The 27,783-nt window shown below is 44.2% G+C and overlaps 1 protein-coding gene across 1 annotated transcript; it reads right to left on the minus strand.

Annotated features, from left to right (window-relative positions):
- Positions 1–8,113: 8,113 nt before the first annotated feature.
- smc1b (structural maintenance of chromosomes 1B) lies at positions 8,114–27,603 on the minus strand. The gene is given in 25 exon segments (XM_071416039.1): positions 8,114–8,543; positions 8,756–8,866; positions 8,956–9,025; positions 9,179–9,330; positions 11,525–11,679; positions 12,728–12,881; positions 13,048–13,152; positions 13,552–13,705; positions 13,914–14,059; positions 14,249–14,390; positions 15,979–16,085; positions 16,859–16,975; positions 17,247–17,384; positions 17,600–17,746; positions 17,946–18,131; positions 18,342–18,527; positions 18,833–19,040; positions 21,377–21,459; positions 21,625–21,765; positions 22,320–22,578; positions 22,666–22,904; positions 24,991–25,194; positions 25,337–25,449; positions 27,052–27,240; positions 27,446–27,603. Coding segments are annotated over 25 exon segments (3,789 nt in total). The 5' UTR covers positions 27,555–27,603; the 3' UTR covers positions 8,114–8,369.
- Positions 27,604–27,783: the final 180 nt, after the last annotated feature.

Raw genomic sequence — 27,783 nt, forward strand, 5'->3', positions numbered from 1 at the left:
GGTAAACCTAGGTATTGAGTGATGATGAGAGAGATATTGTCTCTAGAAACATCATTGAACTAGGGTTGACTAGGGTGGGTATGCTAGTTTTGTCCTGTCTAGGTTTTTTGTATATCAAGGGGTTTTGTAGGTCTAGGTATATATATATATATGTCTATGGTGGCCTGATATGGTTCCGAATCAGAGGCCGCTGTTTATCGTTGTCTCTGATTGGGGACCATATTTAGGTAGCCATTTTCCCTTGGGTATTTGTGGGTTCTCGTCTATGTGTAGTTGCCTGTCAGCACTCATTTTGTATAGCTTCACGGTTCGTTTTGTTATTTTGTTTGTTTTGTTCAGTGTTCTTTCTTTTAATAAAGAAGAATGTACGCATACCACGCTGCGCCTTGGTCTCCTCCTTTTGACGGCCGTGACACACAGCACATACCACGCTGCGCCTTGGTCTCCTCCTTTTGACGGCCGTGACAGAAGAACCCACCATAAAAGGACCAAGCAGCGTGTTCAGGAGGAGCAGACAGCATGGACATGGGACGAGATTTTGTACGGTAAAGGATCCTGGACGTGGGAGGAAATATTGTCAGGAGAGGATCGCCTACCATGGAGGCAGGTGGAGATAGCACGGGATGAAAGGCGACGATATGAGGGGACACGTTTAGCACGGAAGCCGGAGAGGCAGCCCCAATATTTTTTTTGGGGCGGGCACACGAGGAGATTGGCTGAGTCAGGTTGGAGACATGAGCCAACTCCTCGTGCTTACAATGGGGAGCGTGTGACTGGTCAGGCACCGTATTTTGCAGAAATGCGCGCGGTGTCTCCAGTTCCCATTCATAGCCCGGTGCGCTCTATTCCAGCTCCTCGCATTTGCCGGGCTAGAATGGGCATCTAGCCAGGACGCATTGAGCCAGCTCTACGTTCCAGATCTCCAATGCGTCTCCACGGCCCAGTGTATCCTGTGCCTCTTCCCAGCACTCGCCCTGAGGTGCGTGTCCCCAGCCCGGTACCACCAGTGCCGGCACCACGCACCAGGACTCCAGTGCGCCTCCAGAGTCCAGTACGTCCTGGTCCTGCTTCTCGCACTCGCCTTGAGGTGTGTGTCCTCAGCCCGGTACCACCAGTTCCGGCACCATGCATCAGGCCTCCAGTACGCTTCCACAATCCAGTACGGCCTGTGCCTCTTCCCTGCACTCGCCCTGAGGTGCGTGTCCTCAGCCCGGTACAACCAGTTCCGGCACCACGCACCAGGCCTCCAGTGCGCTTCCATAGACCAGAGCTTCCGGCGACAGTACCCAGTTCAGAGCTTCCGGCGACAGTACCCAGTCCAGAGCTTCCGGCAACAGTACCCAGTCCAGCGCTTCCGGCGACGTTTCACAGTCCGGAACCTCCAACGACGTTTCACAGTCCGGAACCTCCAACGACGGGCCACAGTTCCGGAACCTAAACGACGATCCCCAGTCCGGGGCCTCCAGCGACGATCCCCAGTCCGGGGGCCTCCAGCGACGATCCCCAGTCCGGTGTCTCCAGCGACGATCCCCGGCCCGGGGTCTCCAGCGAGGGTCTACGGTCCGGGGCCTCCGGCGATGATCCGCGGTCCAGGGACTCCGGCGATGATCCGCAGTCCAGGGCCTCCGGCGTGGTGGAGTCGCGAAGTGGAGTCGCAATTCAACGGCTCAAACACGAGACATATGTGACAGGGTCTACAGACAATCACAGATTACAAAAGGAAAATCAGCCCCGTCGCGGACATCGACGTCTTGCTCCCAGACAAATTAAACTTCTTTGCGTGCTTTGAGGACACTACAGTGCCACCAACACGGCCCGCTACCAAAGACTGTGTGCTCTTTTTCTCTGTGGCCGAATTGAGTAAAACGTTTAAATGTGTTAACCCTCGCAGGGCTGCTGGCCCAGACGGCATCCCTAGCCGCATCCTCAGAGCATGCTCAGAGCAGCTGGCTGGTGTGTCAAGATGGCCACCATTGTTCCTGTTCCCAAGAAAGCTAAGGTAACTGAACTGAATGACTAGCTTCTGTCATCATGAAGTGCTTTGAGAGACTAGTCAAGGATCATATCACCTCTACCCTACCTGTCACCCTAGACCCACTTCAATTTGCTTACTGCCCCAATAGGTCAACAGATGATGCAATCGCCACACAAGGGTGCGTTCTCAGCCCTCTCCTGTACTCCCTGTTCACCCATGAGTGCGTGGCCATGCACGCCTCCAACTCAATCATCAAGTTTGCAGACGACACTAAAGTGGTAGGCTTGATTACCAACAAGGACGAGACAGCCTACAGGGAGGAGGTGAGGGCCCTCGGAGTGTGGTGTCAGGAAAATAACTTCTCACTCAATGTCAGCAAAACAAAAGAGATGATAGTGGACTTCAGGAAACAGCAAAGGGAGCACCCCCTATCCACATCGACGGGACAGCAGTGGAGAAGGTGAAAAGTTTTAAGTTCCTCTGTGTACATTTCACCGACAAACTGAAATTGTCCATGCACAGACAGTGTGGTGAAGAAGGTGCAACAGTGCCTCTTCAACCTCAGGAGGCTGAACAAATTTGGCTTGTCACCGAAAACACTCACTAACTTTTACAGGTGCACAATTGAGAGCATCCTGTCGGGCTGTATCACTGCCTGGTACGGCAACTGCACCGCCCACAACTGCAGGGCTCTCCAGAGGGTGGTGCGGTCTGCACAACGTATCACCGTGGGCAAGCTACCTGCCCTCCAGGACACCTACAACACCCGATGTCACAGGAAGGCAAAAAAGATCATCAAGGACAATAACCACCCGAGCCACTACCTGTTCACCCCGCTTCCATCCAGAAGGCGAGGTCAGTACAGGTGCATCAAAGCTGGGACAGAGAGATTGAAAAACAGCTTCTATCTCAAGGCCATCAGATTGTTAAACAGCCACCACTAGCACAAGGAGGCGGCTGCCTACCTACAGACTTGCTATCATTGGCCACTTTAATAAATGGAACACTAGTCACTTTAATAATGCCACTTTAATATTAAGAATGTTTACATATCTCGCATTACTCATCTCATATGTATATACTGTATCCGTCACTATCTATTCTTTACTATCTATTGCGTCTTAGCTGCTCTGTCACTGCTCATCCATATATTTTATACCTATATATTCTCATCCCATTCCTTTACTAGATTGTGTGTATTAGGTTTTGTTGTGGAATTTTTCAGATATTAGGTTTTGTTGTGGAATTGTTAGACATTACCTGTTAGATACTGCTGCACTGTTGGATCTAGAAGCACAACAAGACCCGGGGGGCAGAAGCTGGAGATGGACGGCTGTCTGAGAGAACTCAAATCAAATCAAAGTATATTTGTCACGTGAGCCGAATACAACAGTGAAATGCTTACTTACAAGCCCTAACCAACAGTGACATTTTTAAGTAAAAAATAGGTATTAGGTAAACAATAGATAAGTAAAGAAAAAAAAAAAAACTGGGAAAATAACAGTAGCGAGGCTATATACAGGTGGTACCAGTATAGAGTCAATGTGCGGGGGCACCGGTTAGTCTGGCTAATTGAGGTAATATGTACATGAATGTATAGTTGAAGTGACTATGCATAAATGATAAACAGAGAGTCGCAGCAGCGTAAAAGAGGGGGTTGTCGGGTGGTGGGACACAATGCAAATAGTCCGGGTAGCCAATGTGCGGGGGCACCAGTTAGTCGGGCTAATTGAGGTAATATGTACATGAATGTAAAGTTAAAGTGACTATGCATAGATGATAAACAGAGAGCAGCAGCAGTGTAAAAGAGCGGGACACAATGCAAATAGTCCTGGTAGCCATTTGATTACCTGTTCAGGAGTCTTATGGCTTCGGGGTAAAAGCTGTTGAGAAGCGTTTTGGTCCTAGACTTGGCGCTCTGGTACCGCTTGCCATGCGGTAGCAGAGAGAACAGCCTATGACTGGGGTGGCTGGGGTCTTTGACAATTTTAGGGCCTTTCTCTGACACTGCCTGGTGTAGAGGTCCTGGATGGCAGGCAGCTTAGCCCCAGTGATGTAGTGGGCCGTACGCACTACCCTCTGTAGTGCCTTGCGGTCGGAGGCCGAGTAGTTGCCGGCAGTGATGCAACCAGTCAAAATGCTCTCTAATTATCAAAATCCAGAAAAGAGACGTTAAATTCTACAATCACCTAACAGGAAGTGATTCTCAAACCTTCCATAACAAAATCCTTACCTTCAGAGAAATGACCCTGGAGAAGAGCCCCCTAAGCAAGCTGGTCCTGGGGCTCTGTTCACAAACACAAACAGACCCCACAGAGCCCCAGGACAGCAACACAATTAGACCCAACCAAATCATAAGAAAAGTTACAATATACAAAAAAACTGAGCAAACTACAATGCTATTTGGCATTGTCTCCCTCAATCCGTGCAATGGCTACTGCTATAGATTTCAGGAGTTTCAGGCTGCTTACCATTCTCTCCCAAAATACATCATCCAGGAGGATCCTCTTGATGGGGCTGTCCATATCAGCAGACTGTGATATGGCCATTTCTTGGAGGGACTCCTTCCCCTCCAGGAGACTGTCAAACATGATGACACCACCCCAATGGGTGTTGCTGGGCAGCTTCAATGTGGTGCTCTTATTCTTCTCACTTTGCTTGGTGAGGTAGTTTGCTGCAATAACTTGATGACCCTTCACATACCTAACCATTTATTTGACTATCTTGTAGAGTGTATCTATTGTTTTCAGTGCCATGATGTCCTTGAGGTGCAAATGATTCAATGCATGAGCAGCACAGCCAAAGGTGTGATGTGATGGTAGGACTCCTATACTTTAGACCAAGCAGCCTTCATGTTCGCAGCATTGTCTGTCACCAGTGCAAATACCTTCTGTGTTCCAAGGTCTGTGTTCCAAGGTCATCAAGGCCTTCAGCTCATCTGCAATGTAGAGACCGCTGTGTCTGTTGTCCCTTGTGTCTATGCTCTTGTAGAATAGTGGTTGAGGGGTGGAGATGATGTAGTTAATTATTCCTTGCCCACGAATATTCGACCACTCATCAGAGACGATTGCAATACAGTCAGCATTCTCTATGATTTGCTTGACCTTCCCTTGAACTCTGTTGAACTCTGCATCCAGCAAATGAGTAGATAAAGCATGTCTGGTTGGAGGGGTGTATGCTGGGCAAAGAACATTCAGAAATTTCTTCCAATACACATTGCCTGTGAGCATCAGAGGTGAACCAGTTGGATACACAGCTCGAGCAAGACATTCATCAGCATTTCTCTGACTACGTTCCTCCATTGAGTCAAAAAAACTTCCGATTCCAGGAGGACCATGAGCTGTTGCTATCGATAAGGTGCCTGATTCATAATTTTCACATTGAACAGAAGTAGAGGGACTTTTATCAGAGGTTGCTTGTTGTGAGCGCTGAGGGAACTTTATGCACTTGGCCAGATGATTCTGCATCTTTGTTGCATTCTTCACATATGATTTCGCCCAGTATTTGCAAATATACACAGCTTTTCCTTCTATTTTAGCTGCAGTGAAATGTCTCCACACATCAGATAGAAAAAGTTCACATCAGAAAAAATAGTTTAAAAAAAACAAATACAATTCCATGTACAGATAAATAGTTAAGCAGTTAGATTAAACAACTCCTTTGTAAAATAAATGTTTTAAAATGAAACATGTATGGAAACAGGTGAATTAACACTCTTCAGTTAGCAGGCTCAAGCAAGTTAAAACCCACATGGTAGCAAAAACTAATTAGCAGTAATTGTTAAGAAGTTATAACTGATTTAAACACACTTGGCTGTAAGCTACTATTTCCTTGCTAACACAAAATCATGTACGGCATATAACATATATTCACCCCACCCAGTATTGTAATCAAAACTTACCAGAAAGCAGGTAGTCCTTGGCTCAGACAGTGTTGTACATCACAGCTGTACATGTGATGGAAGAATGCACTGTGCATGCAGAGGGTTGCAATTCCATTGTATTGGGGATTAGTTAAATCAAAATAGGCCACAAGACCTATAAGCTAACTTTTTGGATGAATTTCAGCAAAATTCCCAGGCTTAACTTCCCATGGAAAATTTTCTGACATTTTTTGGAAATTTACTGGAAGGTTTCCGACCCTTTGCAACCCTTAGAGACACACATTTCCCTCAGATTACACACCCACAAAGAATTCGAAAACAAATGAAATTTTGATAAACTCCCATATCTATTGGGTGAAATACCACAGCAGCAAGATTTGTGACCTGTTGCCACAAGAAAAGGGCAACCAGTGAAGAGCAAACACCATTTTAAATACAACCTATTATGTTTAGTTATTTTCCCTTTTGTACTTTAATTTAATTTGCACATCATTACAACACTGTATATAGACATAATATGGCATTTGAAATGTCTTTATTATTATGGAACTTCTTTTGGAGTTGAATATTTACTGTACATTTTGTTAACATTTCACTTTTGTTTATTATCTATTTCACTTGCTTTGGCAATGTAAACATATGTTTCCCATGCCAATAAAGGCTGCATTGCAAACACTTAAAAGTCACACCCTCTCCCCTCAAATTAAGTGGACACTTCTGATGATGTATCATGGTGTCTGACAAGTTGGCACTTGCAGAGCAAGGGGCAAGGGAAGAATAAATACATTTTAAATGGACCGCTTTTGCCCCGGAAATGTATCACTCATTCATCCCACGGTTGTGTTTTCAGTCATCGTGGAACCACCGGTAGCTGTTGTGTGTGTTTATATGCGCTAGTCAATTATGAATACATTTCATATCTTGGCTAAAAGACAATAAGTGTGATGTCAGGGAAAGTTATATGTGCAAGATAACATTTCCAAAAGCTTACCAAACAAAAACATAATTACTTTTATGATAAGTGTTTGAGCCGTCATGTGCATTCGTAACTCAATTTCTAACTTATTTACATTTGTTTTTACTTACACTTGTATGTTGACTTCTCCATATTAATGTTGGTTTTAAGCTTTGTCTGACTTTTCTTAGCGGATGTACAATCATCGCAAAATGAATTATGGGGCATTTCATGCCACGGATTGAACATAATTGTACACTCACTGAGGGGCTTGTTAGCAAGATGGCTGCGCGGTGGCTTAATTACAGTTAGTCATCCTGGGTTTATACACATCACTGGTTTAAAATCACATTTTTAAGGGAGACTGCATTCCAAACACGTTTTAAACTCATAAAAGACACACCCTCCTCCATTTACCCTCGCCTTATGCCCTTGGGGAATCCCTGCGGCCATCTGTCGTCGGTCCAAATTATGAGCCCAGGGAAGTTAGCAACCTTACTCCTCCATTGTAAAAATATTTTGGAAGGTATAGAAATGTATTCATTCATGTCTAGATTATTTTTTGACACATTTGATTTATTACAGACACCTTAATGCCTACTTTTTAAATTATTATGTGAGCTAAACATACAAATAAAAAATATATCAATATATTCGCCTTCAAGTATTTTTTAAAAAGAGTACTAATGTTACTTTCCCCACTACAACAACAACAAAAACATTTAAATACAAGTAATTATGTCCTTTGAACATTCCTATGGAGGACTGCTTCTACTGGGGATTGCCAGTATGGGTGAACATTGGCTTCAAAGAATCTCAGTGGCCTATACATTGCATCAGCAATCCAGGGTGTGTATACATAATTGTTTTAAACCTAACCTTAACCACACTGCTAACCTTATGCCTAAACCTAAATTAAGACCAAAAAGCACATTTTTGTTTTCATGAATTATTACCATTTAGCCAGTTTTGACTGTGGATGTGGTATATAGTGGAAACCCAAATGCAGCTGAAAACAGCAGTCAGTCGGGGCATGTGAAGGTTCAGCCAAACCACTAATGCATATTTAAAGTAGGCTGGTTTTTACATTAAAAAAAAATGGTTGTAATCAAATGTCTTCATTGACCTGTAATAATATGGTATATTTGAAAATCCTTGTTACAGCTCATAAGCTGCCACACTGCTGCCACCTGTTATCCACTATTCACATTGCACAATGCCATTTGATCTGTGTGATTACAGGGATTTTGGGTTGTAATGATGAATAGATAATTCAGTCCAAAAGAACACAAAGACAATATAAAGAGGAAACGATTTATATTAAATATTAAGTAAAACAGTAAACAGTAAACAGTGAAACCCTGGTATGTTAAAATGCTTCAAGCTAAACAATGATAGAAAAGTATTGAGAGTGAGTACAATATGCTCAAACCTCTAGAATAAAAATCTACGTAACAATAAGCAATATATTAACTTTAATAAACAAACATTTTAGGTGAATGCTTTTGGCAATCAATTGAAGATTGGTTAAGTACTATCCCAAGAGAAACAGGAAATCAGCTGTCAGGGTCTATCACATCAGGCCAATACAGTATATCTTTGATTGTTCTTTCTTTCTTTCTTTCTTTCCTACTTTACATCTCCTTCTCTCTCTCTGTTCCATTCTCTTCGTTCAGAGGATAGGGACTTAGGTCCAGCGTCAGCATGCGGCTGAACATGCACTCGTTAAACTGAGAGAAAAAGAAAGACAGTTAAGTCACAGGGACTGATATCCTTGCCTCCTTCTCAAGACACATTGGAGGAAAGCAACCTAGGTTCTTCTTTGGTGTTTTGGGAAGAAGGCAAGGAGAGACGATACGAGGAAAGACGCACTGAGAAAGAGGCAGCAGAACCAGGCCGCGAGAGAAAGTTGGTCTAGAATAAAGGTGTTTTGGTACTGTACCTCAGGGTAGACCCCCAGCAGAGCGTCAGCTCTAGAGTAGAACTCCTCCTTTAGAGAGATGACGATGACCTGGAGGCTCTCTCTCGACTGCTCCCTGATAAAGCTGGTCACCTGCATCCACAGAGAGACAGACAGGTCAGCCATATTGCCATATTCGTAGCTACAGCCCATATTTAATCACAATTAAAATGTCAACTTGCTTTGCCAATATTGGTGTTGTCCAGGGCTGCATCAACCTCATCCAGGACAAAGAACGGAGCTGGACGGAAGCTGATTGAGAAAACACAAACATCAGACAGTGGTTCAGTGCTGTATACTGATGGGCAAATCTCATGTCTGCTGTGTAAAGCCAACACGAGAGCAGCGATGGCCTTCTCTCCTCCAGACAGGTTGTCCACAGCCATGAACTTCTTTCTCTCTCACCTGTGTATTGCGAACACCAGAGCCAGGGCAGCGATGGCCTTCTCTCCTCCAGACAGGTTGTCCATGGCCATGAAGCGTTTCCCAGGAGCAATACAGTTGTAATTGATGCCATCCAGGTAGGGCTCATCTGGGTTCTCAGCACTCAGAATGGCCTGGAGGGAGCAGCACACATTCAGGCATATACACACCCGTACATTACACCAGGGTTCGTACAGACAGTGGCAAGTCAAATTCAAGGACTTTGAAGGACTTTTTCAAGCACTAACATTTATTTTCAAGGACCATCAATTTGTAATACTTCCTATTACGCAATTGTTTCTAGTCACCACCAGATGGCAGTATATCGCCACAACCTCATGAAAAAAACTAACTAACTTACTAGTCATCACTACCTTAGAAGTTCCACTCAATAATATGTGTTTCACTACTTATTTATTACATACAGGAGTGGTAAGTCAGTAATGATGGTGTTGTAATTTGAGTAGTGATGAGCAGAGTTTTGGGACATGCCTACTGGTAAACACATGTCCTATTCACATTACTACACAATTCCAACTTAATGACTGTATTTATTGGCCATTTATGGAATCTACTACTTAATAGCTACAAAAAAGCATCTGGCTTCCGACTGGCAGCTTTAGTGTCACCGGTCGGGAGAAGGGCGAGTTGCCAGTGAGGAAAACGGCATGTGATCAGCCACCAGAATGGCAGGAGCACGGCTGCCGCTTGAATATCGCAGGCACCCTGTGAATGAGGCAATTGCCAAAAAAACTCCATAATGTAGAAGTGGCGCCAGCGCAGGAAGCAGTGTTTGTCTTTCCCCCTTCATGTGGCGCTTCAGGGCCGATTCACCCATGCTCACAACGTCAAACTTGGACAAATTTTTATGCACATTACACGGTGTGGATTGGTTGGTTTCAGTGATGTAGTGGTAAATAAAGGTGGGTAAACTACGGTACCAGTCAACATTTTGGACACACTTACTCATTCAAAGGTTTTTCTGTATTTTTATTATTTTCTACATTGTAGAATAATAGTGAAGACGTCAAAACTATGAAATAACACATATGGAATCATGTAGTAACCAAAAAAGTGTTGGTTTTAAATATATACAAATATATTTAAAATTCTTCAAAGTAGCCACCCTTTGGCTTGATGACAGCTTTGCACACGGTTCGCAGTCTCTCAACCAGCTTCACCTGGAATGCTTTTTCAACAGTCTTGAAGGAGTTCCCACATATGCTGAGTACTTGTTGGCTGCTTTTCCTTCACTCTGCGGTCCAACTCATCCCAAACCATCTCAGTTGGGTTGAGGTCGGGTGATTGTGGAGGCCAGGTCATCTGATGCAGTACTCCATCACTCTCCTTCTTGGTCAAATAGCCCTTACACAGCCTGGAGGTGTGTTGGGTCATTGTCCTCTTGAAAAACAAATGATAGTCCCACTCAGCGCAAACCAGATGGGATGGCGTATCGCTGCAGAACGCTGTGGTAGCCATGCTGGTTAAGTGTCCCTTGAATTCTAAATAAATCACTGACAGTGTCACCAGCAAAGCACCCTTACACCTCCTCCTCCATGCTTCACGGTGGGAACCATACATGCAGAGATCATCCGTTCACCTACTCTGCGTCTTACAAAGACCCCGCGGTTGGAAGCAAAAATGTCAAATTTGGACTCATCAGACCAAAGGACAGATTTCCACTGGTCTAATGTCCATTGCTTGTGTTTCTTGGCCAAAGCAAGTCTCTTCTTATTGTTGGTGTGATAAATAAAAGATCCCAGAAATGTTCCATAAGCACAAAAGGCAGGATTGTATCTACATTTGCCCGACATTTTCGCTATCAATGTGACGTTTGGCGGTGCCTAATCAGTCAGTTCTGTAACTGCCTGGCTCAGTGGCAGTGTGGGTGGAATGAGTGGCAACCACAGCGCGAAACACGTGAAGAAATAAAACTTGGTAGTCTACCTGGAAATTAATTTGCAAGACCAATACATTTTTCTGATATTTTTTAGAAATGTATTTGATCATGTTCTCCTCTCATTTGAATTTAAGTACTTTTGAAGTACCTACTTGAGAAAATGTCAGATTTTCAAGGTACTCTAGTACTTGAATTTCAGAGTACCAAATGGAAGTACTTTAAGCACCTCAAGCACCTTTTGCAAACCCTGTTACACACACACACACATATTACAAACACTACACATACTACACAACACAAACCTGATAAGTGTGTCTATTACACAGTAGTATGAAGATTGCTTTCAGGTGTGTGTGTGTGTGTGTGTGTGTGTGTGTGTGTGTGTGTGTGTGTGTACAAGTGTTTCTGTATGAGTAAAGCCTTCACACCTGAGCGCTGGTGTTCCTGCACAGTTGTTTGTAGATCTGGTCGATGACGACAGAGACGTGTTCAAAGCACTGACTGAAGAGTCTGAAGCGTTTGGCTTTAACCTGCTCAAACTCCTGGTTACTCCTTCTGGCTGCCTTGGTGCTGGCATCAAACGCTGGAGCACACAGAGGAAGACAGAGGCAATCAGATGAACATCATTCAGCCATACACACACACAGATACAGTGGGGAGAACAAGTATTTGATACACTGACGATTTTGCAGGTTTTCCTACTTACAAAGCATGTAGAGGTCTGTAATTTTTATCATAGGTACACTTCAACAAGCTGCTTGCCTATTGTCCTGTAGCCCATCCCAGCCTTGTGCAGGTCTACAATTTACCCCTGATGTCCTTACACATCTCTCTGGTCTTGGCCATTGTGGAGAGGTTGGAGTCTATTTGATTGAGTGTATGGACAGGTGTCTTTTATACAGGTAACGAGCTCAAACAGGTGCAGTTAATACAGGTAATGAGTGGAGAACAGGAGGGCTTCTTAAAGAAAAACTAACAGGTCTGTGAGAGTCGGAATTCTTACTGGTCGGTAGGTGATCAAATACTTATGTCATGCAATAAAATGCAAATTAATTACTTAAAAATCATACAATGTGATTTTCTGGATTTTTGTTTTAGATTCCGTCTCCCACAGTTGAAGTGTACCTATGATAAAAATTACAGACCTCTACATGCTTTGTAAGTAGGAAAACTTGCAAAATCGGCAGTGTATCAAATACTTGTTCTCCCCACTGTATGTATTGCACCATGAACTTTAAGGGACCACAACAGAAAAAAGTTATTAATTTTATTGTGTTATCCCTGTCATGTTTTTTTTTTTTAAATGTATGGAACCTCACTGAATATGGAATTCTTTTTTTTAACTGGCTATTTAAAATGTATAAGTCAATCAAAGATCTGTAGGCACTAAAAAGTTAGGTCCCGCCATGGTATTGGGAGAACAAATGCTGCAATGCATTTGAAATATGCCACTCTAGCATCTTAAAAGTTTGTCACTAAAACCTGTTTCCTCTGGGTTTTAACTTTTTAGGGCCCTCAATGGGTTCCTACAATACACTCACCAAGACAAGTTAAGCGATAGCGTTTGTGTAATGAGGTGTGTGTCTGCACTATACAGTTGGTGTATTGAGGTGTGTTTTTGCACTTTGTACCGTCCACCACCCCCTGGAATTTGTCCTTGACCTCCCTCATTTTCTCCAGGGCTTTAAGGTTGGGGGCTGTGGAGCGCTGTAGGACCCCCTCTAGAGAGGACACTGTCTCCTTAAGACGCTCTACCTGGGGGTCCACCTCCTCCCCTGCAAGATCCTGTTGGACATAAAGACACACACACACGTTTGGACAGCATAACGTTAGATACATAACTGTCCTCTGGGATGAATACAGTACATTAACTGTATGATAGTGATCAGTTCTTAAAGCTAAGAGACTGAGAAGGGATACTGTAGATTGATGATTGATTAATGAGGTCTACCTTCAGCTCAGTTCCCAGGCCAGAGTAGTCGATGACCATCAGAGCCTCTCTCTCGTAGATGTCCATAGTGGTGCAGGTGCTCTCTGTGAGTGACTCTGAGTCCAGCTGACAAGGCCAGAACAGTCAATCAGACATAAGAGGAATAGAACTTTATTCTCCCCCGATAGTGAATTTGAATTACACATATGAGGTAAACAACTGTACATCCATGTACACAATACACATTCAGTACAAGAAAGGAGAACGTGAACACAGCCCGTCATCTGGACAGGTCCTGGATTTTACAGCCCTACTGCACACTACCCTGGTCTATGCCCCCCCCTCACTCTGTCTCTGATAGTGGAGGCTACTGAGGGGAGGAAAGCTCATAATAATGGCTGGAACGGAGCAAATGGAACTGCATCAAACACATAAAAAACATTTATTTCGCTCCAGCCATTACGACGAGCCCATATTCCCCAATTAACGTGCTACCACCCTCCTGTGGTCTCTAGTCTGTCCTACCTGCACCTCACTGATCTCGTCCAAGCTGCCAGACAGCAGCGTGATGGGCAGGCCCTGGATCTTACAACCTAGCAGCAGGTTGTGTTTCCAGATCCTCAACTGCTCCAGGGCTGTCTCAGCTGAGATAACCTCCCTCTGCAGCTTCACCTGCTCTCTGGTGGGGAGAAGGGTTAGACACGGAGAGGGGACAGAGAAAGGAAGAAGAGAAGGGGGAGGGAGATACAGAGAATGAAGAGGGATAGGGCGGAGAGAGGAGAAGATCAGCTTTTAGAGAGGGCGATGAGACCAGTGAAGTGACCTGCAATCAATTTGATACACTGGACAAAAATAACTGACAGCAAAACAGCCACAGTCAGTAGTACCTGGAGCACTCCTGAAGGCTCTTCATCGTTTGGTCCACCTGGGCCTTAGAGTCAGTAGCCTGGGTCTTCTTCCCCAGCAGATGATTCTTCAGATCCAACACTTTAGATTGACTCTCTTCCATCACCACCAGCAGCTTCTCCTCCTCCTAGCGGAGACACAAGAGAACAACACAACACTGGGATTACATTCTGTGTGATTTTAGAGGAGGACTTGAGAAGCTGATGGGAAAAGGGAAGGGAGGTATGAAGGGACAAGAAAGGAGGATGAAATGAGATAACATGAGATGGAAGTTGAGAAAAGGAGAGAATGGAGGAGGAGAGGAGGTATGTTTTGCCTGCTTCTGTTCTTCCACTCTGCTCTGCTCCTTGGCGATGGTCTCCTCTAGTTTCTTCATCTTCTTCCTCTGCTGCTCCAGCTGACCCTGTTCATACTCCAACTGGGCCTTCAGACAGGTCCGCTGAGACTCAAACTCCAACCTGGGAGAGGGCAGTGAAAAGAGAGGGGGGGTTGATTACACTCAGGCAGTGACAGAAAAGAGATGTGGGAGAGGAGATGCCAGAAAAAATATAATAATATTGCGAACAATATACAGTGCATTCAGAAAGTATTCAGACCCCTTGACTTTTGCCACATTTTGTTACGTTTTGTTACGCCTTATTCTAAAATTGATTAAATTACTTTTATCCTCATCAATCTACATACAAAAAACAGAAATACCTTTTTTACATAAGTATTCAGACCCTTTGCTATGACTCGAAATTGAGCTAATTTTCATCCTGCTTCCATTGATCATCCTTGAGATGTTTCTACAACTTGATTGGAGAACTGTGTCCCCAAGAACACAGTGGCCTCCATCATTCTTAAATGGAAGAAGTTTGGAACCACCAAGACTCTTCCTAGAGCTTGGCCACCTGGCCAAACTGAGCAATTGGGACAGAAGGGCCTTGGTCAGGGAGGTGACCAAGAACCCGATGGTCACTCTGACAGAGCTCCAGAGTTCCTTTGTGGCGATGGAAGAATTTTCCAGAAGAACAACCATCTCTGCAGCATTCCACCAATCAGGCCGTTATGGTTGAATGGCCAGACATAAGTCACTCCTCAGTAAAAGGCACATGACATCCCGCTTAGCGTTTGCCAAAAGGCATCTAAAGGACTCTCAGACCATGAGAAACAAGATTCTCTGATCTAATAAAACCAAGATTGAACTCTTTGGCCTGAATGCCAAGTGTCACGTATGGAGGAAACCTGGCTCCATCCATACGGTGAAGCATGGTGGTGGTACTATCATGCGCTGGGGCTGTTTTTCAGCGACAGGGACTGGGCGACTAGTCAAGACCGAGGGAAAGATGAACAGGGTAAAGTACAGAGATATCCTTGATGAAAACCTGCTCCAGAGCATCTAGGACCTCAAACTGGGTTGAAGGTTCACCTTCCAACAGGACAATGACCCTAAGCACACAGCTAAGACAACACAGGAGTGGCTTCGGGACATTTCTCTGAATGTCCTTGAGTGGCCCAGCCACAGCCAGGACTTCAATTCGATCAAACATCTCTGGAGAGACCTGAAAATAGCTGTGCAGCGACGCTCCCCATGCAACCTGACAGAGCTTGAGAGGATCTGCAGAGGAGAATGGGAGAAACTCTCCAAATACAGGTGTGCCAAGCTTGTAGTGTCATACTCAAGAAGACTTGAGGCTGTAATCGCTGCCAAAGAAGCTTTAACAAAGTACTGTGTAAAGGGTCTGTATACTTATGTAGATGTGATTTTTCCGTATTGTATCTTTAATACATTTGCTAAAATTTCTAAAGACCTGTTTTTGTTTTGTCATGATGAGGTATTGTGTGTAGATTGATGAGGGGGAAAAAAACACTTTAATACATTTTAGAATAAGGTTGTAATGTAACAAAATGGGGAAAAAGTCAAGGGGTCTGAACACTTTCCGAATGCACTGTACACCGTATAAGAACAAGCATACTGTACAATCAGTCCATATAAACTTGTTAGCATCATCGTTCCATAGACCATATATACTGTATGTAATGTGGGGAGGTCCAGTCCAGTACCGTTTCCTGTCTATATCCTGCTGCTGTTTGAGATGCTCCTGTTCATACTCCCTGATGTTGGCCACTCCTATCTCAGTACAGAAGTCTGAGAACACCACGTCCTCCATCTGAACACAGAACAATAACAACAACATTACCACTAACCTGGTCCCCCTAGACATAGTAGGCAGAACGTTCCTACTCTATGGCAGTGACATACTACAAATATTTGTTAGTGCGGCAGGTAGCCTAGCGGTTAGAGCGTTTGGCCAGGAATCAAAAGGTCACTGGTTTGAATCCCCAAGCTGACAACATGAAAAATCTGTTAATGTGATCTTGATCCAGGGCACGTTGTTCCTGTAAATCTCTCTGGATAAGAGTGTCTGCTAAATTATGTAAAAGTATAGTCCTGTGTGGCTCAGTTGGTAGAGCATGGCACTTCCCACTCTGGAGTTGTGGGTTCAATTCCCACTTGAATTCAACATGTGTCTACTTTCTTCTTTTCCAACAAGAGCATAGTAAGCCATCAACAGTTTTTCAGCTTATCATGTCTTGGGCGATGTTTTCGAGTTTTGAAAATGTATGCACTCACTACTGTAAGTCTCTCTGGTTAAGAGCGTCTGCTAATTGATGTAAAACCTTGGTGTTGTTTGTGTTAGCTATGACACGCCACTAATAACAGGTGTCTGCTATTTAGCGGATGCTCTTATCCAAAGCGACTTACAATAGAAATTAGCGTTAAGTTCCTTGCTCAAGGGCGTATCGACAGTTTCCCCCCCCTTAGCCGTCTCAGGGATTTAAACCAGCAACCTTTTGGTTACCAGCCCAATGCTTTTAACCGCTAGACTACCTGCCAATTTAGGCATTATTCTAAATAGTCTTGGTAGCAGTGCGTCCTGACCTGGTTGATCCTGTCTTGGAGCTTCTTCATCTCCAGCTCCTTGACCTCCATGTTCTCTTTCTGCATCTCCAGCTGAGACTCCACGTTGGCCAGCTCAGCCTCCAGGCGAGACATCTCCTGAAGGGAGAGACATGCAAGTTGTCAAGACATGAGATGTGCGCGACATGGGCCACAGATGGAGAAAACTCTGACAGTATTGAGAGACTTACAGTAGAGTGCATACATTTTCAAAACTCAAAAACATCACCCAAGACTTGATAAGCTGAAAAACTGTTGATGGCTTACTATGCTCTTGTTGGAGTAAAAATAAGTAGACACATGTTGAATTCAAGTAGAAGTGGTGGTTTGCAGATGGTGTAGTCACAGTAACAGTGTTAGTGTAGTTTACCGCGTGGCAGTTGGGAATGCTCTTCTTGCGGAGGGTGTCCAGTTCAGTGTGGGAGTACTTCAGACGGGTCTGAACCCCGTGAGCCTGAGACTGGATCTGTTTCAGCTCAGGCTCCTTACGCTTCAGCTTCACCAGACCCTGTCACATGACACAGGAAGTGGAAATAAAGGACTATCTCATATAATCTTCCCCTTCAAGTTGGACAGAAAAACTACACTCCCTGAGCCAGAGAGAATAAGTTTGTGGTTTAGCAGTGCATATTATAGAATCAAGACTTACAATAATAAAAAATGTATTAGATTCCCAGACTTTCAAAATCTAGATTCTGAACGTGTGCAAAGACCCAGACTCACACGTAGCTCTGCAGTCAGCTGTTCTTTGAGCTCCTTCAGCTTGGTCATGTCCTTCTCGTCCCAGCGCCGGGCCTTGCTCCGCAGGTGGCTGGAGCCCCCAGAGATCACCCCTGACTTGGAGAACATGGTACCGTCCAGAGCCACCGTCTGGGGGAAAATATCGAGGTGGGTGCTACCACAGTAAAGTGGATGGGGGGAACTCTGACTGTCTTGCTGGTTGACTGACTAATTGTGCATGTTTGAGACTGTCTACTGTACATTGCAGTCGGACTGCGCAGAATTACTGATCTATATATCACCTTGAATCCCATAGCCCTCAAACAAGCTGAATGACTGACTAACTCACCTTGAGTCGCTCAGGCCCGTCGAAGGCGATGGCTCTGGCCTCTTTGAGTGTCTCACAGACCAGAGCGTTGCCACACACAAACTGGATGACTTTCTTCAGCTGAGGAGCGGTAGGGGAACACTGCACCACGTCCACCATCATCTTAGCTCCACGCACCCCACGCAGCCGCTCATTCAGAGGGCTCACCTGGGAAGGGACAGGGAGGTGGGACAGACTCAGTGAGGTTTGTGTGTTAATCAAAGCCTTTGTTGTTAGTTTTAGGTAGTTCTGGTTGTTTCTCCATCCCCCATCCCTCAGCTTTATAGCAAACGTAGTGGAGCTGCCGTTTTGTTGTTGTTTTTTTAAATGAAGGAGTAGGCCTACAAACAATCTCTCTTTCTGTGTCCACTGACTCACGTCCAGGTAATCTATGGGTAAGAAGGTTTCTGGTTCGGCCCTCTCCTCTTTGACAAAGCGGATGCAGTCCCGAGCCACCTTCTCTGAAGACACTACTATGGCGTTCATGTAGCGTCCAAACACCTTGGTGACGGCCAGCTGGTACTTCTTATGGATGGGGCTGCACAGGTCCACCAGACGACCAAACTGGGAAATAGAGGAACAAACACACCCTGGCAGAAATCTTCCTCTGGATGCTGACAAAAGATCTTGGAAGATCCTACAAGACCTTCAGATAGATCTTACTGGATACTAGTAACAGGATCTTAAAATATCTCAAGATTCTATGAGATCCTAAACAAGATTGCTGCCAAGGCAATCCCTACAAGCTCACATTCAAATGACTCCAATAAGAGATGAGGGGTGGGTGCACTATGGAAGATGATATATACCCAGTTTGATCTAATGAGGTGTTGGTGGCAGTGAGACAGGGATGTCTAGGGATGTCTCACCAGTGTGTCAGGGTAGAGTCTGCGGAGGTTTTCCAGGACCTCGTTGCGTTGCTGCTGCCTCTTACTCTCCTGGCTGTCCAGCCTGGCGTTCTGCAGCTCTCCCAGTACCTCCCCTAACTCCTGGTTCACCTCCTCCCCCCTCACCCTCCCTCTCTGCAGTTCCGCAGACAGCACCTCCTCCTGCTGACGAAACTCCTCCAGAGAACTCCTGAACAGAAGAAAAACACAGTTTGTCACTCTTTTTCCCTTCTTTCTCCCTCTCTCCCTTTCTCCTTCACTCTCTCCTTTTCTCTCTCTCCTTCACTCTCTCTCCTCTCTCTCTTTCTCCTTCTCGCTCTTTCTCTCAGAAGTTTAGTATGTCAGCACAGCCAAGAGAAGCTTTATAAAGAATTGGGTGCTTAACACTGACAAAAGTATTTAAGTAGTGTTCTCCTTCAAAAAATAACAGCAACACACATATACAATAGGGGTGGGAATTGCCAGGGTCCTCACAAAACGATATTATCACGATACTTAGATGCCGATACGATATGTATCGTGGTTCTCATGATTCTATGTATTGCGATTCGTTACTAAGGTTTAATTGCAATTTGATGTTCCAAACATATTGCTCACTATATGTCTGCTGCAGATAGACGAGAGAGAGCCTTATAAAATGAGTTTGATCAGTCATGGAAATAAGTGCTGAAAACATGTTGATTCAATATTTAAAAAGAAGATGGAGAACACACTATAGGATAAAAAATAGCTGCGTTTTGGCACAGGTACAGCCGACTAGTGCTACCTAGCAAAAATCTACAAAGAAATTGTCCAAAATACTTTGAAGTCAAAGTATCTATTTATTGTCCAAAATAATATTGTGATTTGTAACTACAGTTGAAGTCGGAAGTTTACATACACTTAGGTTGGAGTCATTAAAACTCGTTTTCAACCAAATATCTTATTAAGAAAACAATAGTTTTGGCAAGTCGGTTAGGACATCTACTTTAATGCATGACACAAGTAATTTTTCCAACAATTGTTTACAGACAGAATATTTCACTTATAATTCACTGTATCACAATTCCAGTGGGTCAGAAGTTTACATACACTAAATTGACTGGGCCTTTAAACAGCTTGGAAAATTCCAGAAAATTATGTCATGATTTTAGAAGCTTCTGATAGGCTAATTGACATAATTTGAGTCAATCGGAGGTGTACCTGTGGATGTATTTCAAGGCCTACCTTCAAACTCAGTGCCTCTTTGCTTGACATCATGGGAAAATCAAAAGAAATCAGCCAAGACCTCAGATTTTTTTTTATTGTAGACCTCCACAAGTCTGGTTCATCCTTGGGAGCAATTTCCAAACGCCTGAAGGTACAACGTTCATCTGTGCGAAGAATAGTACGCAAGTATAAACACCATGGGACCATGCCGCTCAGGAAGGAGACGCGTTCTGTCTCCTAGAGATGACAGTACTTCGGTGCGAAAAGTGCAAATCAATCCCAGAACAACAGCAAAGGACCTTGTGAAGATGCTGGATGAAACGGGTAAAAAAGTATTTATATCCACAGTAAAACGAGTCCTATATCGACATAACCTGAAAGGCCGCTCAGCAAGGAAGAAGCCACTGCTCCAAAACCGCCATAAAAAAGCCAGACTATGGTTTGCAACTGCACATGGGGACACAGATCGTACTTTTTGGAGAAATGTCCTCTGGTCTGATGAAACAAAAATAGAACTGTTTGGCCATAATGACCATTGTTATGTTTGGAGGAAAACGGGGGTGGCTTGCAAGCCCAAGAACACCATCCCAACTGTGAAACATGGGGGTGGCAGCATCATGTTGTGGGGGTGCTTCGCTGCAGGAGGGACTGGTGCACTTCACAAAATAGATGGCATCATGAGGGAGGAAAATCATGTGGATATATTGAAGCAACATCTCAAGACATCAGTCAGGAAGTTAAAGCTTGGTCCCAAATAGGTCTTCCAAATGGACAATTACACCAAGCAACCTTCCAAAGTTGTAGCAAAATGGCTGAATGACAACAAAGTCAAGGTATTGGAGTGGCCATCACAAAACCCTGACCTCAATCGCATAGAAAATTTGTGGGCAGAACTGAAAAAGCATGTGCAAGCAAGGAGGCCTATAAACCTGACTCAGTTACACCAGCTCTGTCAGGATTCACCCAACTTATTGTGGGAAGCTTGTGGAAGGCTACCCAAAACATTTGACGTTTGACCCAAGTTAAACAACTTAAAGGCAATGCTACCAAATACTAATTGAGTGTATGTAAACTTCTGACCCACTGGGAATGTGATGAAAGAAAAAAAAGCTGAAATAAATCATTCTCTCTACTATTATTCTGACATTTCACATTCTTAAAATAAACTGGTGATCCTAACCGACCTAAGACGGGGAATTTTTACGAGGATTATTTATCAGGAATTGTGAAAAACTGAGTTTAAATGTATTTGGCTAAGGTGTATGTAAACTTCCGACTTCAACTGTATCTATTTTTTCACTCATCAGTAACCAGTAACATACACAACACATGACTTACTTGCATGTGTTGGTGTACTCCTCCAGTTTATCTGCTCTCCTGGTGAAGTCCCCCAGCTGAGTCTGGTTGTGCTTAATGCTTACCTATATACACAGAGAAAGTCAACACCAATTCCTGTTTTCACACACACACACACACACACACACACACACACACACACACACACACACACACACACACACACACACACACACACACACACACACACACACACACACACACACACACACACACACTCTAGTACCTACCTCCACTTCTTTCTTCCTCCGCTGGTCAAACTCGATTTTCTGGTGGTCAGCCTTGACCTCCCAGTGCATCTTCTCAGCCTGCTGGGACAGGAGGGCCCCCTGCTTCCTGGCCAGCTCCTTCAGCTCCTTATAGCGCTCCAACTAGACACACAGAATACACACACACACACACACACACACACACACACACACACACACACACACACACACACACACACACACACACACACACACACACACACACACACACACACACAAACACACACATAGCACATGGACCTAAACTACACCGAACAAAAATATAAACGCAACATCTAAAGTGTTGGTTCCATATTTCATAAGCTGAAATCCCTGGGTCGCTCCTCTTTTCAGTTCGCTGCAGCTAGCGACTGGAACGAGCTGCAAAAACACTCAAACGGGACAAACTGGAAACTGTCTCTTCATTCAAAGACTCAATCATTGACACTCTTACTGACAGTTGTGGATGCTTCGCGTGATGTATTGTTGTCTCTACCTTCTTGCCTTTGCGCTGTTGTCTGTGCCCAATAATGTTTGTACCATGTTTTGTTGCTACCATGTTGTTGTCATGTTGTGTTGCTACCATGCTGTGTTGTCATGTGTTGCTGCCATGTGTTGCTGCCATGTTATGTTGTTATCTTAGGTCTCTCTTTATGTTGTGTTGTCTCTCTTATTACCTGTTCCTCCTCCAGCTGTATGTCAGCCCCCCGGTCGGTGAACTTCTCCTGGGCATGTCTCTCATAGTCCCTCCAGGCCCTCTCCAGCTCCTGGAGCTCCTGATGGAACTCAGCCAGCTCCTCCTCTTTCTTGGCCCCCATCCTCTGGCCCTTCTCCAGGGCTCCACGGGTATCATCTACCTTCTTTAGGTGGTGGGCCGTATTCACCTTGGCCTTGATGTACTGGGACCGACGCAGGGACAGTGTCTGCTCCTGCCCACTGGGGGAAAGGGAGAGGTTAGTTTAGTTAGTAATAAACACACACACCTCTCTCTACACACACTTCTCCCTCCTGACTCCTACCCACCGGATCTCCTTCTCAATCTGCTGCAGCTCTCTGGTAAAGCGTCCATGTTCTTTCTTCTGGGCCTTGACGCTCTGCTCCCACCCATCAAGTCCTGTCTTCTTACCGGCCACAGCCTCCTGTCTCTTCCTCAGGGTCTTTGACAGGGCACTCAGGCCCTGCTGGTTGTGGTACAGCTGGAACAGGTTAAGCTGCAGCCTCCCCTGGTTCAGGTCATCCACCAACTCCTGGTACTTCTGGGCCTGGGGGATGAGGACGAAGAGAGGGACAGTTCTTTTATTTTATTTTTAACCTGTATTTAACTAGGCAAGTCAGTTAAGAACAAATTCTTATTTAGAATAGCGGCCTACACCGGCCAAACCCGGACGACGCTGGGCCAATTGTGCGCCGCCTTACGGGATTCCCAATCACAGCCGGTTGTGATACAGCCTGGACTTGAACTAGAGTGTTTGTAGTGACACCTCTAGCACTGAGATGCAGTGCCTTAGACCGCTGCGCCACTCGGGAGCCTAAGAGCATATACAGTGGGGAGAACAAGTATTTGATACACTGCCGATTTTGCAGGTTTTCCTACTTACAAAGCATGTAGAGGTCTGTAATTTTTATCATAGGTACACTTCAACTATGAGAGACGGAATCTAAAACAAAAATCCAGAAAATCACATTGTATGATTTTTAAGTAATTAATTTGCATTTTATTGCATGACATAAGTATTTGATACATCAGAAAAGCAGAACTTAATATTTGGTACAGAAACCTTTGTTTGCAATTACAGAGATCATACGTTTCCTGTAGTTCTTGACTAGGTTTGCACACACTGCAGCAGGGATTTTGGCCCACTCCTCCCTACAGATCTTCTCCAGATCCTTCAGGTTTCGGGGCTGTCGCTGGGCAATACGGACTTTCAGCTCCCTCCAAAGATTTTCTATTGGGTTCAGGTCTGGAGACTGGCTAGGCCACTCCAGGACCTTGAGATGCTTCTTACGGAGCCACTCCTTAGTTGCCATGGCTGTGTGCTTCGTGTCGTTGTCATGCTGGAAGACCCAGCCATGACCCATCTTCAATGCTCTTACTGAGGGAAGGAGGTTGTTGGCCAAGATCTCGCGATACATGGCCCCATCCATCCTCCCCTCAATACGGTGCAGTCGTCCTGTCCCCTTTGCAGAAAAGCATCCCCAAAGAATGATGTTTCCACCTCCATGCTTCACGGTTGGGATGGTGTTCTTGGGGTTGTACTCATACTTCTTCTTCCTCCAAACACGGCGAGTGGAGTTAGACCAAAAAGCTCTATTTTTGTCTCATCAGACCACATGACCTTCTCCCATTCCTCCTCTGGATCATCCAGATGGTCATTGGCAAACTTCAGACAGGCCTGGACATGCACTGGCTTAAGCAGGGGGACCTTGCGTGCGCTGCAGGATTTTAATCCATGACGGCGTAGTGTGTTACTAATGGTTTTCTTTGAGACTGTGGTCCCAGCTCTCTTCAGGTCATTGACCAGGTCCTGCCGTGTAGTTCTGGGCTGATCCCTCACCTTCCTCATGATCATTGATGCCCCACGAGGTGAAATCTTGCATGGAGCCCCAGACCGAGGGTGATTGACCGTCATCTTGAACTTCTTCCATTTTCTAATAATTGCGCCAACAGTTGTTTCCTTCTCACCAAGCTGCTTGCCTATTGTCCTGTAGCCCATCCCAGCCTTGTGCAGGTCTACAATTTTATCCCTGATGTCCTTACACAGCTCTCTGGTCTTGGCCATTGTGGAGAGGTTGGAATCTGTTTGATTGAGTGTGTGGACAGGTGTCTTTTATACAGGTAACGAGTTCAAACAGGTGCAGTTAATACAGGTAATGAGTGGAGAACAGGAGGGCTTCTTAAAGAAAAACTAACAGGTCTGTGAGAGCCGGAATTCTTACTGGTTGGTAGGTGATCAAATACTTATGTCATGCAATAAAATGCAAATTAATTATTTAAAAATCATACAATGTGATTTTCTGGATTTTTGTTTTAGATTCCGTCTCTCACAGTTGAAGTGTACCTATGATAAAAATGACAGACCTCTACATGCTTTGTAAGTAGGAAAACCTGCAAAATCGGCAGTGTATCAAATACTTGTTCTCCCCACTGTACATGAATTGAACAATAAACATTGTGAATTGAAATTCCTAAACTTTTCCATGACTTTTAACCATATTTCCAGATTGTCGTGATGATTTAATGTGACTGGGTAAAAAGCAAGTTGTCATTTACTAACTGTTACGACAGTGTTATGTTAAGTCTTATGACAGATAATTGGAGAATATCCCCTCTCTGTGTTCTTATCCTACCTCCACTTTCTCTGAGGAGACCTGCTTCTTCTCTGCGGTGGCTGTCCTCTTCTTGTTGAAGTGGAACTGCGTGTCTTCTTTAGCCTTCTGCAGAGCCTCCTTCTTCCTGTCATAGTCATCAGACAGCTCCAGAGACTGGCTGATGCGCTCAAACATCTTGGTCCGCTCCTTGGGGTTCTTCATGGCGATGGACTCCACCGCCCCCTGTATGGAGTCACAGGAAATATAAAACAGAGGTCACTATTAAACTGTCTCAGAATTTACTTTAATGAATGGCACTGTAATTAGCTACATTATGAATTATGATAAAATACTGGCAGTTGTGTGTGTAGGTGTGTTTGCTTACCTGGAATACCAGACAGTTTCTAGCTTTAGTCACAATGCCTATCTTCTCCAGTTCCTCTGTGTACTTGGCAAGGGTGATTTGTCTGCCATTGATGCGATACTCAGAGGAGTCCCCTGGAAGATACACAACATTAATGCATACAGTACAGTAGCTACAATCATTAGTTGAGCTAGTATTTGCATACACTACTGGACCAAATTTTTGCTAAATATTTGCTGAATAAGACAGACCAGGACAGAATATTTGCTGAATAAGACAGACCAGGACAGAATATTTGCTGAATAAGACAGACCAGGTCAGAATGAAAAACAACGTTGAAAAGACATTCCAGACGTTGAAGTTAGGTTCTATTTAGGTTCTAAATTAAAGGTGAAAATATGTATTTTCCGGATGTTTAAAATACATATTTTATAGGAAGTTGCAAAGGCATCTTTTCCGGACATTGAAATCAGGCTCATTTTTGGTTGTGAATGAAAGTTGAAAATATGTAATTTATAGACGTCTATGTTTGGGCCAAATCAAGGCTGGTCAAAATCAATGTCCGTAAACGTTGAAGTCAAGGCCCGTCTGGACCGCCCAAAATCTGAACCAAACATAGATTTCTATGATTGGTTCAGATTTGGTTTGGACCAGACCAAAGACCAATGTCCGTGGATGTGGAAATCAAGGCGGGTCCGGACTGCACCAAAAAAAGACTTCCAAAAGGTCGTCGTCGATCCATGCTTACTGAGATGGCTGAAATCGAATTTTAAGAATGCCCATCTATGTGGTAAGCCTACCATTTGTAAAACATCAAAAAACGAAGTCCGGTCCAGAACAAATAAAGACTTCCGAAAGAGCTTGTGCTTACTGGGGTGTAGCCTACCTGCCAGCCTGCAATGGAATTTTATGAATGCCTATCCATGTAGTAGGCCCACAGTTTTTAAGACAGGCTGTTACATTGGCTTTATTAGTCCTTATTCCTGTGACTAATCAATTTGGCTATTTAAGCTCTGAATATCAACTACCCAACTTTATCAGGAGTTATTGTGAGCTTATTTGCAATGTGTTTACACAACAGGAAATGCAGAAGTATTTTATTTTACGCTATGATCAGCTTGTCAAAAATTGACAGATACAAACTTGAAACCACTGATCATGACAATGGGGTGAAACTCTTGGACAACATTTGTGATTGTCCATTCCATATTGTCCATTTTACTTTGACCTGTTGAGTTTTTAGGATATGTTGTTTGTTAACATGACAGCTGTTTTATTTGATTGGGTGCCATTTAGGTTAAGCTATTTGATCGGGGGAAACCGGTATGATGTAGAAAGTGTCCATCTCATTACACTGTCATACATTTGATCTCCAGCCTGTAGGCTACAGAAAAGTCCAAATACTATTTATGTTATATCCTACTTCTGCTATATGATTTATGTTAGATACATTTTTTGACGGAATGTTGGTGGAGTGCTGCAGCAAAGCGCGGCATCAGCGATCACATTAAAACCCATATGCCACTGGTTGAGAGAAATTGTCATTGTTTTTGGGCAAAATTTGGTTAGGTGTTATGTGTTGTTTTTGGGAGATGGGTCATCAACCCTGTCTAATGAATCCCTCATAAATCCTGCCTAATGAGCGGGCCGGCCGTGGCATGAGTCCACTAGATAACATTGTTTTCTCATATGAAATAAGTCTATAGTTGCTAGCCCTTCGATGCAATCCAACTCACCCGATATGCTCCTACAGAAGTTGAGCTCCTCTCCGTTGTCGTCGCAGTAGCGCATGGTGACGCTGGCTGTGGTGGACACCGGCCTGCCAATGTGGGCTCCGTGGATGAGGTCCCTGGTGTGCTTCACGCGAAGAGTCGCTGCCCGTTCCCCCATCACGAAGCTCAGGGCATCCATCACGTTCGACTTACCTATGGAAAGATGTTGCAAAGTGAAATGCCAGCTAGGTATATATGAAACGTATTATCAGAACTATCATTAACTGTCTGGTATTGCCAGCGAGTACACGCCATGCTAAAACGCAGACAGTTTAGCAAGCCATATTGGTTCATTGCAAGCTAACGTTAGCTAGCAAGCAAGTTGATCAAGATAAAACAAAAGTTCAAGAAAACTTACCGGATCCATTTGTGCCAATAATACAGTTAAACCTTTTAAAAGGTCCAATTACTTGCTTCCCTCGCCATGACTTAAAATTATCCACATCCAACTGCTTTAGAAAACCCATTTTGGGTAGCTAGGTAGTCAAAAACAGTTTTTGTAAAGTTTTTCCTCAGAAGAGCGCCGCTGAGTCGAAGCCTTCTCCTTTGGCGGGAAACACTAAAATAAGAACATTGGTAAAGGTTGCTAAATCTTCATTAGAATATATCTAGGTTATAATATATTTAAAAAAATGTTTTACATTATATTAATTTAAATGTTCTACATTTTATTGACTTTCATTATTTATTGGCTAT

The sequence above is a fragment of the Salvelinus alpinus genome, chromosome 9, assembly GCF_045679555.1.
Source record: "Salvelinus alpinus chromosome 9, SLU_Salpinus.1, whole genome shotgun sequence".
Taxonomy (NCBI): Eukaryota; Metazoa; Chordata; class Actinopteri; order Salmoniformes; family Salmonidae; genus Salvelinus; species Salvelinus alpinus.